The following is a 12,631-nucleotide window of genomic DNA, read 5'->3' as shown; positions in this document are numbered from 1 at the left end:
AAAGCTATAAGACAAAGATTACAGAGTGCAGAAGCCCACCTGACACAAAAAAAACCCTCACTTACCTAATCCCCATAGTTCTTTGTAGGCAATTGGTATGCCACTACTCTTCTCGCTTCTATGAAAACTGATAGAAATACACTGAGTTGCAGATTTAAAAAAAAAAAAATAAAAAATTGCAGAGTTAATAAGGATACAAGTCCCAAAGTTCTTGACTGTATTTTCAGATACACTGGGCCCTTAATGCAGACAGCCCTGCCAGATTCAAAGTACATTAAGTACTTAATTAAGAGTGGAGAACCAGCAAGCACATACAGGTGAAAGCTGTGTCACAGTATCAGAATACCATACTGCAGAGAAATCTTTTGGACATTCCAAGAGTTTTCTGGTTCAAAATTATAGGAAGATTTCCCCTTTTTTTTTTTTTTTTTTAAACAGTAGACAAAAGATCTCCTGAGGTCATCGAAGTTCAATCAAATTACAGTATAAATACAATATCACCCCCAGCATCCCTTATTTCACTTGAACACTATGCATTTTTTTAAAGTGTTTAACCTTAATACTAAAGTCAAAAAATTGAAGGCCCTGTATAATTACCTACCTTGTATTTATGTTCCTCATACACAGGGTATAAATTTTCCCTATGCCATTCAAGAAATAACTATGTAAAAACAACACTATTAAGTTGGCATGGTTAGGCACTCAAGACTTAAAAAGTCATAGGCAGAACATAAAGTCCCCCCCTGCACGTACATGTGGGGTCAGGGTCCTTACCTACACAGACCAATTTCATCTCAGCATTTCCTGCCCCCTTCTGCTCTGCAGGTCAGAGGCAAATATGAACAAGGGGATTCTACTTCAAGTCCAGGGTATTGTGAAAGGCTTCCCAGCACCTTCTCATCTTTAAAAAGGTGGTGGCTGCTGGAGGAATTCTCTGGGGCATTTCTTCTCAGACAGACTTAATGCCTCCTTGAGCAGTCTGGGTTACCCTTAAGTTAATCCACGTACATACTTTCCTTTCCTTACAAGTCAACACAGGAGAAGGAAGGATACATCTTCCTTCTTCCCTGCCTCTTTAGGATGAAAGAAGTCTAATCTTTGTCCATGGGTACCAAGATCCCTAACTGCCTATTTGATGCCAAGAAACAGTTCTACCTGGGGAAAGCAATGGATGATGCACTGCCATGATGGGAATTAGTGAAACAGAAAAAACCCAGACATTTTGTCTATGCTCTGAAACCCCTGAAGGCTTTGTCACTTTGAGTTATAAGACTTGAATGAAGTCCTGTAGTACTCTGACACTCAAACTGTAGGCAGCCACTTGCCTCATAAGATTTAATCAAAAATACATTAAAGGCAGCAGATAATATATACACTTTTAAACAGAAAATGCATACAGAAGTTTTAGACTATTTTAGGACTGTAGAAAGTGTGAGTTCTACCTGCATTGTTTTTTAATTCATGTTCTACACAATTAACTTGCTGGGTACGATCTTGTTTGACTGAACGGCATGAAGGCAGAAGAGGCTACTCAGGGAAAGCAGACAGTCCTTCAGCGAAGAAAGGTGGGAAAGATTTTATTTGGGAAATTCCTAGCTGCTGGGCTCCAGCCAGGCCAGCAGACTGGCCTGCCTCAGGTATCAGCCGAGGAGCAAAATAATATTAAACTGTCAAAGACCGCTGATAAAAAGCAAAGAGAGGAAACAGACAGCTGGAAGGAAGCATCAGGACTGTTGCTGGTCCGGGAGAGGAAGGCAGGACCTTACCCAAAACTGGCCAACGAACACCCAAGTTCAGGTAGGATCCAGCTGGACAGGCCTGGTGACATTTTCTCTGATGGCTTTGGTGAATAAGCAGTGCTTTGTGGTGAAAACACTGCTTTTTGGCTGCCCAGAGGCTTTCCAGGTGCTGAACCCAACTAAGGGGGTTGTTTTATTACAGCTGATCAAACAGAGAGCTTTCAAGCTGAGACCAAATCTGAGCAATCAAAGAGATCCCTCCCCCCAAATTAGTAGCAGTAACAAACAAGTCAAGAGAAGAGGGAACTTAACAGGGACTAAAAGAAGTCTAAAGTGCAATTTCCCTTGTACCCAAAAGCTATGGATACAGTTTCATTGTAAGTTAAACTTTTATTCAATGTACAAGGATACCCAGCTGCATAGGACATTTTGATATCCGTTACTAAGTTACTCCAACAAGGATGCTAATCTAAGGTAAAAGATGCTGTGCAAATACTGCCATTAAACACAAACATCGTTCCTAAAAAAAAATATCCACTAGGGAAAAAACTGTGCTCTCAAAATAATTTCTAGTCATTTCATAAAAGGAAATCAACACTTAAAGCACGTTAAAAGAAACTTTAAAAGTCTGATGTTCCAAGGCTTTCTAGTAAGTTATGCCTTTTTTTTTTTTTTTTTAAAGAAAAAAATACTGGATTAATTTAATGGAAAAAAAAGAGATAAGCCTTTCTGTGCAATCTGTCTGGAAAAGATAATGAATTTCTTAGCTTTGAATATACACGATTGTTTTAAAGAGCCACACCTGGCTGACTGCTGATAAACTGAGGTTCAAAAAAATAAAACTCATTAATATAACAGAAGCCTAATCTGATACATTCACAACAAGCATAGTCTCATGAACATTTCATATCACACTAGATGGAAATTTCACCCAAAATGAAGGAGCAATGAATAATTTGCTTCATTCAACATGAAACATAACAATTTTTAACCTCAGACTCATGACTTGAGCTCATCTTTGTTTTTTGTGGTGGTCCCTCCTGAAAGTGTATCCTTGTCAAGGTTATCTTGTAGATCTGTTGACGTGTTATTTGAAGAATTCTCAGTGTCACATGAATCTTTTTCTATAGTGCCTGGGTGATTTCCACAGTCATTGTCCAGATTGTCAGCATCGTTTTTGGAATGAGAAGCATCCTCCTTTCTGTCTGAAGTATCATGAATTTCTTCCAATTTTGAAAGATGATCAGTATCAGTACCACTGTTCTTTTCACTGTTGTCCTGCTTAACACCATCACAGTTCATTTCTTGTTCATCCTGGTTATTTTCTTCCCTGTTTTTTGCAAGTTCTACCTTTCTTTCTTCAGTTGTTTTACCAGCTGAACTTCCGCTTGCTGATGTATTCTTAGGCTCTTTTGGTTTCTTATGCTTAGAAATATAACTATTGTGAATAGAAATTGGAGATGCTGGCTTTTTATTTGTTTTGCTTCCCTCTGACTTCTGTTTTCTTGGGGGTCCCCAGATAAAATGCTCTGAGGGCGTATAATGTTGCTGGGCAAATCTCAGGAGTTTCCTCCTTTCTCTGCGGTCTCTAATAGTATACACAAAATATTCTAGAGCACTTTGCTTAATGTTGGGAATGGTATCTTCCACAAGAGCTTCGTGGAGAATAAATTTTACCAGGGGAGATTTGAAACTCTCATATCCAAGCTCACCAAGACTTTTCAGAATTCGAGTGATCCTCAAGTAGTTGTGTTGAGACCTTTGGAAGAAAAGGGTAAAAAATTCCATTGAATCAGAAAGAAACACCCCACCACCTTACAGATACAGAACTGGAACTGCAACTCCTCACTCCTTTTTATCACTCCAGGTGTGTACTTCAGGCTTCCTGTACTTTAATTTCTCACAGCTGCTGAAGCTTGTTAGCACCTCCTTTGCTAGGATGTTGTGAGTGAAAATTAGTGTCTGTAAGACGCACTGAGGCAACAGGCTGAAAAAAAAAAATAACATCAGTGTGTACTGATTTTGATTCCTTCTGTTGTCTGTATTCTTTCTGAGGAGAAAACCTAGTCACTTTATATTATAAAAACGGGGTTTTGTAGTGTATTGCACTAATACAGCAACAGAACAGAATTCATTGCACTTAACTTTAGCTATTTAAAAGCTGTGCCTCCAGTCCAGATTAGCTACCTGCACTTCTGATACAGTCACTGCTGAGAGAAAAACAAGCACCTCTGGAGAGCAAGTCCCACTGTCGTAAGAAGTGTCTAAGATAAATGGAACGAGCCGTCTTCTGGAAGTGCTTGTGAAGAGCTCTTTCCCTCATAAAGTACACCTAAGTAAACAGTAAAACTTAAATGTCTAAATTTTAGATAGTTAAAGTTAGGTAAAAAGAGTCCCAATTCCTGACTTAAAACTGTGTAGCTACTCACTGGTGAGAATATAGGAACTACAGTGTAAAAAAGTGCAGTGAGTAACATTTGGGCTTCCTCATACCCTGTTTTATCTGTAGCCTGAGTCTGAGCCCACACCCATGTTGGCTTTTATAATATTTAAGTACAATTAAAAACAAATTATTCCCATTATTCACCCAAAATAATCCATCAGCAATTATATCTACAAGCTTTCATTTGGACAGGAGGACAAAATACTGCAAGAAAACAATCTTCAGATCTAAGGTCAGAGGTATTAGGAAATTGTTCACAAGATTTGAAAAGAGATTTTGATACAATTAATCCATGTGGGACAAAATTCAGTGTAAAATTACACTCAACACAACGTCGATGAAAAGCAACAGATATTATTTGCTGAAAGTTGGGCTAAAGTTTGACTTAACACCTGTCTCAACCTCTCCAGTTAAGCGCTGCAATTAAAACATATTAAATACATATTTAATATTTTGAGGAGGGAGCAAAATCTTGTTATTTAGCTTCCATACAGGTGTGGAGAATTTGATTTTTCTCAAAAAGAAACATGAATGCAAAGATAAGCCACTCGTTCTTTCCAACTGAGAAGCAGCGCTTTGGGATCAGGTGAAAATGCGGTCAGTAGCATGACAAACAGACTAATTTGGAACTGTGATCTTCTTCAGCACCATCTGAAGTTGTATTTTCAGGGAATTCAATGATGTCAGACTGGTAATGGGTGAGAAGCATAATAAAAAGAAAGAAGGGGTGGGGGAAGAAGGAATGTACACATACAGACACAAACCAGGCATTGACTATTTCTTTTTCTCTTTTTCCTGGCAATCTTTGGAAGATACATCTTCTCTTTCTGTAGAAAACAAAAGGCTAAAGAGATTCTACGGCAATTCCAGAGAGTGGAGTGCATGTCATTACTTACTCATTCAAATGTTGAAATCTTTCTTGCCAGTTAGCAGCTCGCGCTACGTTTCCAGTTTTATCAATTAGTTTTATTCCAAAAAACTCCAACATCATTTTGTAAGCCAAGAGGAACCTTCTAATTGCTTCTTTTGTTTTCTTGAATTCCTAATAAACAAAGAATACGTCCAAAATTCTAAGTGGCACTAAAGCAAATACTTCTGCATTGTATAAAACAACTCTACATAACAAAAAGCAGTTATGTATCAAAATTAACGTGATGGTTTGTATTGAGCTCAATTTGTATTACCTCGATTTCATACGTAGTTAATTCTTTAGCATAGAAGTTCAGACCTTGTTCCCTCAGTGGGAAAAGCCTGTCAAAAGAAAAAGCACGTTACGGCTCACAATATATGAACACTTAATCAAATTAATGTTTTGAAACAGAAATAGGTAATAAGTGACCAACCACTGTATGTAGGTGTGGTTATGTTCCAGTTTTTCATAGTCTCCTTTCCATTTATTTAGGACTTCTTCAATATAAACCCCTGCATAAAAGTAATTTGAAAACTGTTAGGTAGTCACCAAAAACAGCGTTCAGCTGCATAAAGTACGTGCCATGTTAACATAATGATAGAACACATACTTTAATTCTCTTGCACATACTATGTGAAATAAGGTCTATTACAGCCATAAATAAATACACTTTAATTTAAAATTAATTTAGTTACCCAAACTTAATTAAGAGATTTATCAAATTGCAATATAAACAAAACCAACTGACTTATACTGAGTTACTTACCAGCAGGGGGTATGTGACAATAACCTCTGTAAAATACACTTCCCCAAAAGTTCTCATGTCCTAAGTCCCTAGTAGAACAAAGCCTCAAGTCTTTACGAAATCTCCCATTCCAGGAATCTCTCCAGCTGCAAGTAACATTATGATAGGGAAATCTTTCACAATTAGCTATGGCAAAGAGCCTTGCTGCCATTGCTATGAGTTTGACCTTGGGTTCTCAGGTCATGCTCAACAAATGAGAATTTCAGCTTTTAGTGGTCTCAAAACAGTTGTGACGTTCAGTCAGTTCCTCTTGGAAGACACAGTGACAAAAACAGGGGACAAAGTATAGGTAAAAGGAAATTAATCATTCTTCGCACTGAGACAGTGCTCAGGGGCCAGGACACTTTTCCAGGCACTGCACAATACAAAAAGTACATAAAAGGATGTTCCTTGTTCCAAAATCTGTACAGTCTCTTTCCATGAATGAAGGCTCAACGTTAGCCTGTTTCTACTCTGAAACCAACAACAGTTTCACCACTGCCGCATGGCCTCTCCCGAAGTCAAATAGCATAGGAGTGGCCTAAAAAGCCCAAAGCCTCACGTAGATAGTCTCCTATTATACATTAGATATCTCTTTTTTCACACACCCCCCCGGTGAAAATTTCCACTTGTGTTTCAATGACAAAGGAGAACTCACTTGGGACTTTTCTTCAAGAAATGGAGAAAGCAGCCAGGGTTTCCAGTGCAGGCAAGGTTGGAAAAGAACCTTGCAAAGAGGACCTCCTGCCATCACCGCACTGTACCCAACCTACATTTCAACTATTGGAAAACTTGCTGCTCAATTCCAGGGCAGAAAGACAGACGGGTCAGCTCTGAGTCAGAACCACAAGCTAAATCTGTAGGTCACAGAATAAAACTTCAGGACTAGTATTGCACTAGAAATGAGTTTTTTTAATAACATTCCCCAGTAGTCCAGTCCCTAACACGGTAACTTCAACTCCCTCTGAACACTCTTACAGATCTACAGACTTAGGTCAAGGTGGTGGCTGCTCTTTCCCATTCCCAATAAAAACTTCTACATAACCAGAGCTCACAGCCATCAACACTTCCACCTCCATAGCTACCTTTGACACTACCAACTGTGGTTTTCTCCTAAAGTATTAGGAGAAATTTTATTCTTTACAGAGTTTAGGAGGAAAGCCATCCCCTAGCTTTCATGACTGTCTCTTCTTGTGGCTAATCCTCTTGAATTGCTCCTTCATTTTGCATTTTAAAGTATCCTTCCCCCTTCCCCACCCCCCAACCATTTCTGGCTTTCACTTTCAGGTTCACGTGGTCCTCAGGTTCACATGGACTCCAGTGCCCTTCTCTTTCTTTCTGTGTCTCTCCTCTGTGTAATGTCTCCTGAATTTTCTACCTCTGTCCAGGTAATTCACAGATCTAACTCTTCTTCCAGTCAAGCTAAAAATACATTCAGCGTCTGCTTGTGGACACCGAGATAAAGTTCAAGATGATTAAAACAAAGGCTTTATCTTTCTTTCACATAACCTGGCTTGTTTTCTCACTTGCTGAGGATATTATCACTATCTTGCCTATAAACAGCTCTCATCTTCAACCTTCCCATACGTACATTTTTACGTCCTTCTATATAACATTTCTTCCCATCCAGCTTCCTATCAGAACTTTGACGTTTTGCATCTCAACATCCTCTTTCCTGACCTTGAGGAGTCCCCTCTTGTCATGCTTACATCTGAATATCACCCTGAATGCTGCTGGTAAGATGATGTTTCTAGACTGCAGCTTTTTTATACTGCCTCTTTTTTTTTTTTTTTCCTTTGCATTTTCCCATTGTGAAGCCCTTTTCTGCAACATCAGACAAAAACTATACGCCTTCACTTCCAAAGCCTTTTGTGGCCTGTCCCTTCCTACCTTATCAGAACCCATTTGTTGCTATGACACTGATCCTGTCTCCAACAGGTTCCTGGCTCAATGGCAGCCTCCACCTCTCACTTCTTCTGTACTCCAGTGTGCACTTTGGTATTTCCTCTCAAGCTGCGCTCATGCTGAGAGAATCTTTCTGCAAACACCTTCAAAGTAACCTCCACATCATTCTTTTAAAACACTCAAAACCTTATTTTTGGCCTGCAATTTTTTTTTTTTTGCCAATGGCTAAGCTCTCATGGGCCGAGACTCCTGTCTACCATTCTAACCAAGACTGGTTTACTGCTTCCTTCTGCTTCCCCATCTGTCTGCTACCCTCTTGTCTCCCATTCTTTGCTTGCAAACTCTCTAGAGCAGGGCCTGTCCTCTTTCAGCTCGTCCTGTGTTCGTGCAGAACCTCACATGAGGTTCCTGTTCCACCACCAGAACCACTAGGGGCTTTGAGAAATCATTTGATTATTATTATGATAATAGTCACACCTGAGGTAGTTACAACACATTATTTTTCCCTTACCCAGCGCTAGGGATAACACCCATGTCCCTGCCACTCCTATTCAAGAAGCAAGAGTTTGTCTAGCACAGTGGAGCAACTTTATCTTTGTTTAATAAAAGGTAGTGCCACTACTGTTAAGTAGTGGTACAAACAACACCCTGTATTACATCATGCTGAAAATGCAGGAGAAAAGCACCACCTCCCTAGAGTGAAAGCGGTTTAAGCAAAACCTTCTCCCATATTATCAACACGATACTCCAACATGAGAGGTTCAAGTCACGCAATATATAACTATACACCTTTAATTTGTCAGCACCGCAACTACTACTACAGGTTCACTTTGCTACTATTATTAGTGAGCATTCTTCTGTTATCACTATTATTGCCACAGACTACTCACCATCAGGTTTAAAAGGGATCTTATTTTTGTAAAAGCGGAGATTACACAAGTCATTTTGATATCGAAGATCCTTAAAGTTCTGCTAAAAGAAAGGAAATAGGACATTATCAGCCTACAAAAACCTATCAAGAGTATCCAGAAAGTGTTACTATGCTTTCTGAATAATCCGAAGACAAAAAAAAATAAAATCAGAGTTTTATGAAAACTGGAAATCACTTAGAATTACTCATGCACTTAAAGACTCTGTTTAAGGACCTGCAAGTTCCCTCTGGCTGATACCTTCTACTGAGGCGGAGGTTAGAGCAGCAAGCACAGCAGCACCTTGGCTTTGGTCTCGCAGAACTTCCAAGACGCAAATAATAAATCCAAACTTTATCACCTACCATCTTCAATGTTCAAGGCACAAGCCTTCTTCTGGGCTCCTACTGCTGTTCCCAGGCTTACACATATGTCCTGGTTTCAGCTGGAATAGAGTTAATTTTCTTTCTAGCGATTGCTGTGTTTCAGGTTTGGTATAAAAGGAATGTCAATAATGCATGTTGTTTTAGTTGTTGCTAGGCAAAGTTTATACCCTTCAAGGACTTTATTCAGCTTCCCACAGAAGCTGAGAAGGAGCCTAGGAGAACAACGGAATGGCCAGTGGAATATTCTGTACCACAGCCATCATGCTCTGTATATAAATGGGGGTTGGCAGGGGAGCAGGGATCCGCAATTGGGTCAAGCTGGGCGATCAATTCACTGGGCAGTGAGTGACGTGCATATTCTTTTACCATTATTATTATTATTGTTATTTTCCTTTTCCATTATTGTTCCACTAAACTGTCTTTATCTAAACTCACGAGTTTGGGGTTTTTTTCCCTTTCACCTTCTTTTCTCCCTATCCTTGGCGGGGGAGCAAAGAGGGGGTCGAGCGAGCAGCTGCATGGTCCTAGCTGCTGGCTGGGGTTAAACCATGACAACATCTCACATGTTTGCATTTACACCTGGGATGAAAAGGCAATACACTAGTTTTACTCCTCTACCACTGGCATATGTCGGCCCTCTGCATCAACTTTTTGATTCTTCCCATTTCTCATATTTCTTAGGCACCACAAAGGTTTAGGAATGTTTGGGTTGTGTACTATCTTCTACTAAAAAAAGGCAATTTTAAACCATAAAATATTCTTACTGGATACTGGTGTCGGTACTTGTATAAATCTCTTGCTGCGTAGAAGCTTCTCTTTGGCTTGGCTGTCAGCTCAGTTCCATCACCACTCTGAAACAGTTAGAAAGTAGATAATAACCATATACAAACACACTAAACAGCAAATTTGTGTCATATTAAAATAATTATTTTTTCATGATGAATTTCAGCAATGTAAACATACAGAAGCACAGGTATTTGCCTACTGTTTGGTCAAACACTGAAAACCTCTCTGCTGAATACTTAACACCACACACTTTAAACCTAAATTAAAAAATAAAATAAAATAAAATAGCAATACTATGAAATGCCCTTCCAATGAGATTGAATTTTATGTAAATCAACAGGTTGATTGTAATTTCCAAATGCAAGACTTCAAAGTAACCTAGCAAGTGCTAGCACAAGATGAAAGAAGTAAGCGAACATGAAAATGCAGAGACACTACTCATTTTGAGCAAGAAATCATACTATTTGCAAAGACTATTTGTCATGTGTACATTGACTTAATTTGCTATCATCGCATCCCGTGGGAGAAAACGAACTGTCACGGACAAGCCGAATTGCAGCTCTAACACCTTCTTGAACCCTTTTTGATTATTTGTTTCTCAGAACTTAAATTTAAAGCCTGGTAGGAAGAACCACTAAACCCCAAAACAGAAACCTGCTTAGAGAAAATACCTACGTACAAGAACTGGTACTGGCCCTCAGCTGTTTGGAAGCTGTGACCTGACATGACCAGAGCTCATCAAGGTCACTCAATAAAAATAATCCTACCAATTTTAGAGAACACTTGAGAAAGCTGCATGCATTGAAGAAAAACAGAAAATTAAGCTTTAGTGTACAGCGACTTCAACCTGCTACCAACAACTTTCTTTTCTTTGTGATTTCTTTATAACTGTACTGCAGCAAAGTATTTTTTGTTCTTCAATCTCGTAAAATAAGTCTCCACGCTAAAACCAAAAGCCAAATGAGCAAATCATTCCACTCCTTGCAATACACATGTAATAGGTTAAAGTCAAGCCTAAAAAGAGAAGTTCCCTGTGACTGCACTGGACGTTTGCCTTTATTATTGCCCGTCCCATCACTTATCAATCGCACATTAATGACAAACAAGCATCTGTTTTCATTATTCCTTTTGCAAGACCAGCTTTGACCATATCTGTGAGCAAAACACGCTTACTTGAACAAGCAACACCCCTTGACGCTCAGTTACCAGGCATTAGTAGCACCACATATCAAGCAGAAAAGGGAAAAATGCTTATGCTTATTTAATTCTGCACACTTTCTGAACCAAATATAAACATAATACATCTAACAGGCTAAAAAAAAAAAAAGAAAAAAGAGCCAGCTGGTCCACCCTGCATTCAATTCTAACTCCAATAAAATTATTGGCAAAACAAACCTTTATTTCTATAGGGTCGGCATTTTCAAAGGTTCTTAAAAGACAGAAACTTGCTCGGAAAAATTCCTCACCTCGGACCCACTGAGGAGTCACAAACCCCCTTGCCACGTATGACCCAATATCCTGACTTTTAACCCATTTAATTAAGAGGCCAAGTTCGAGACCAGGTTTAACGCCAACGCCAACCCCAACCTCCCCTGGAAACAGCAGCAGCGGGACCGGCAACGACTCCAAGGCCTCAATTTTCTGCCAAGAGCAGGTCACCATAATGATGGGGGGTGGGGGGTGGGGGTGGAGAGGGAGGAAGAATTCGGCTCTTTTCCACTTCGGCCGCAGAGCCGACCGATCGCGACCCACTCGACAGCCACGGGGAGGTCCCCGCGCCGCGGTGCCTCAGCCGCCGGCAGCCGCCCGGGCCCCTGCTCCGGCCCGCCACTGCCGCAGAGCGGGGAGGGCGGCAGGCGGCGGGGCTGCCCCGGCCCCGAGGCGGGGGCTCGGCTCCGGCTTCGGGAAGCGCAGCGGGGCGCCGGCAGGAGCCCCCGGGCCCGGCCGTCCCCGCCACCCCTCTCCCTGCCTCCCGTTCCTCCCGGCCGGCCGCGGCACGGCCGCCGGGCCCGCCGGCAGGGTGAGGCGGGGGCGGGCCCGGCGCTGGCGGTACCTGCTCGGGGCTGGTGGCGTCCGCCTCTGCCCGTTCCCCTTCCTCGGGCGGCGGGGACGGGGGCGGCGGGGGCTCCTGGGGCCGGCAGTCTGCGGCGGGCGGCTCGGCCGGCTCTTCCCCGCCTCCCGCGGCGGTGCACACCCCCTCCTGCTGCTGCTGCTGCTGCTGCCGCCGCGGCGGCGGCGGCTCCCCGCCGGGCTCCGCCGCCTCGGGCTCCGAGTCGGTCTCCCAGGTGGAGTCGCAGTCCTCCACCGTGGTGGGCTCCTTGAAGCTGACCCCGCTCAGCAGGCTGCCCATCGGGCAGGGCAGGGCCGGACCGGGCCCGCCGCCGCCACCGCGCCGCCCGGAGGCCGCGGAGGCCGAGGGCTGGGAGCCGCCGCGGGCTGCCTACGGCTGCGGCATGGCGGGGCGGGGCGGCGGCGGCCGGGGCTGCTCCCCCCCGCCCGGCCCCAGCCCACGGACACGCACAGGGCGGAGCTGGAGGCTCCGGGATTTCCACGGGAGACACGCACGCCCGCCCAGTCCCGTCCCCCCCGCCCGCCCCACGGCGCCCGGTGCGGCCGGCCCTGGCGGCGGGGAACCTGCGGGGTGTGCCAGCGCCACCCGCCGCCGCCCTCCGGGCACGGCTCGCCCGGAGACGGTGCCCCGCGGGGTCAGGGCGGCCCTGGGGAAACCCGCTCTCCGCAAGGAGATGGTGGAAATGTCCCCTGCGAGGAG

General features: G+C 42.9%; 1 protein-coding gene across 1 annotated transcript; it reads right to left on the bottom strand.

Moving 5' to 3' along the window:
- Positions 1–2,160: 2,160 nt before the first annotated feature.
- On the bottom strand, positions 2,161–12,211 carry OGFRL1 (opioid growth factor receptor like 1; the record flags this gene model as incomplete). Its single annotated transcript, XM_082481334.1, has 7 exons — positions 2,161–3,498; positions 5,079–5,224; positions 5,367–5,433; positions 5,526–5,604; positions 8,672–8,753; positions 9,840–9,926; positions 11,915–12,211. 7 exons carry the CDS (start codon positions 12,209–12,211, stop codon positions 2,739–2,741), a joined length of 1,518 nt encoding a protein of 505 aa, XP_082337460.1. The 3' UTR covers positions 2,161–2,738.
- Positions 12,212–12,631: the final 420 nt, after the last annotated feature.

The sequence above is a fragment of the Vanellus vanellus genome, assembly GCF_965231255.1.
Source record: "Vanellus vanellus genome assembly, chromosome: 3".
Classification (NCBI taxonomy): domain Eukaryota; kingdom Metazoa; phylum Chordata; class Aves; order Charadriiformes; family Charadriidae; genus Vanellus; species Vanellus vanellus.
The sequence above is the reverse complement of the archived record's forward strand: the minus strand, read 5'-3'. Positions and strand labels throughout refer to the sequence as shown.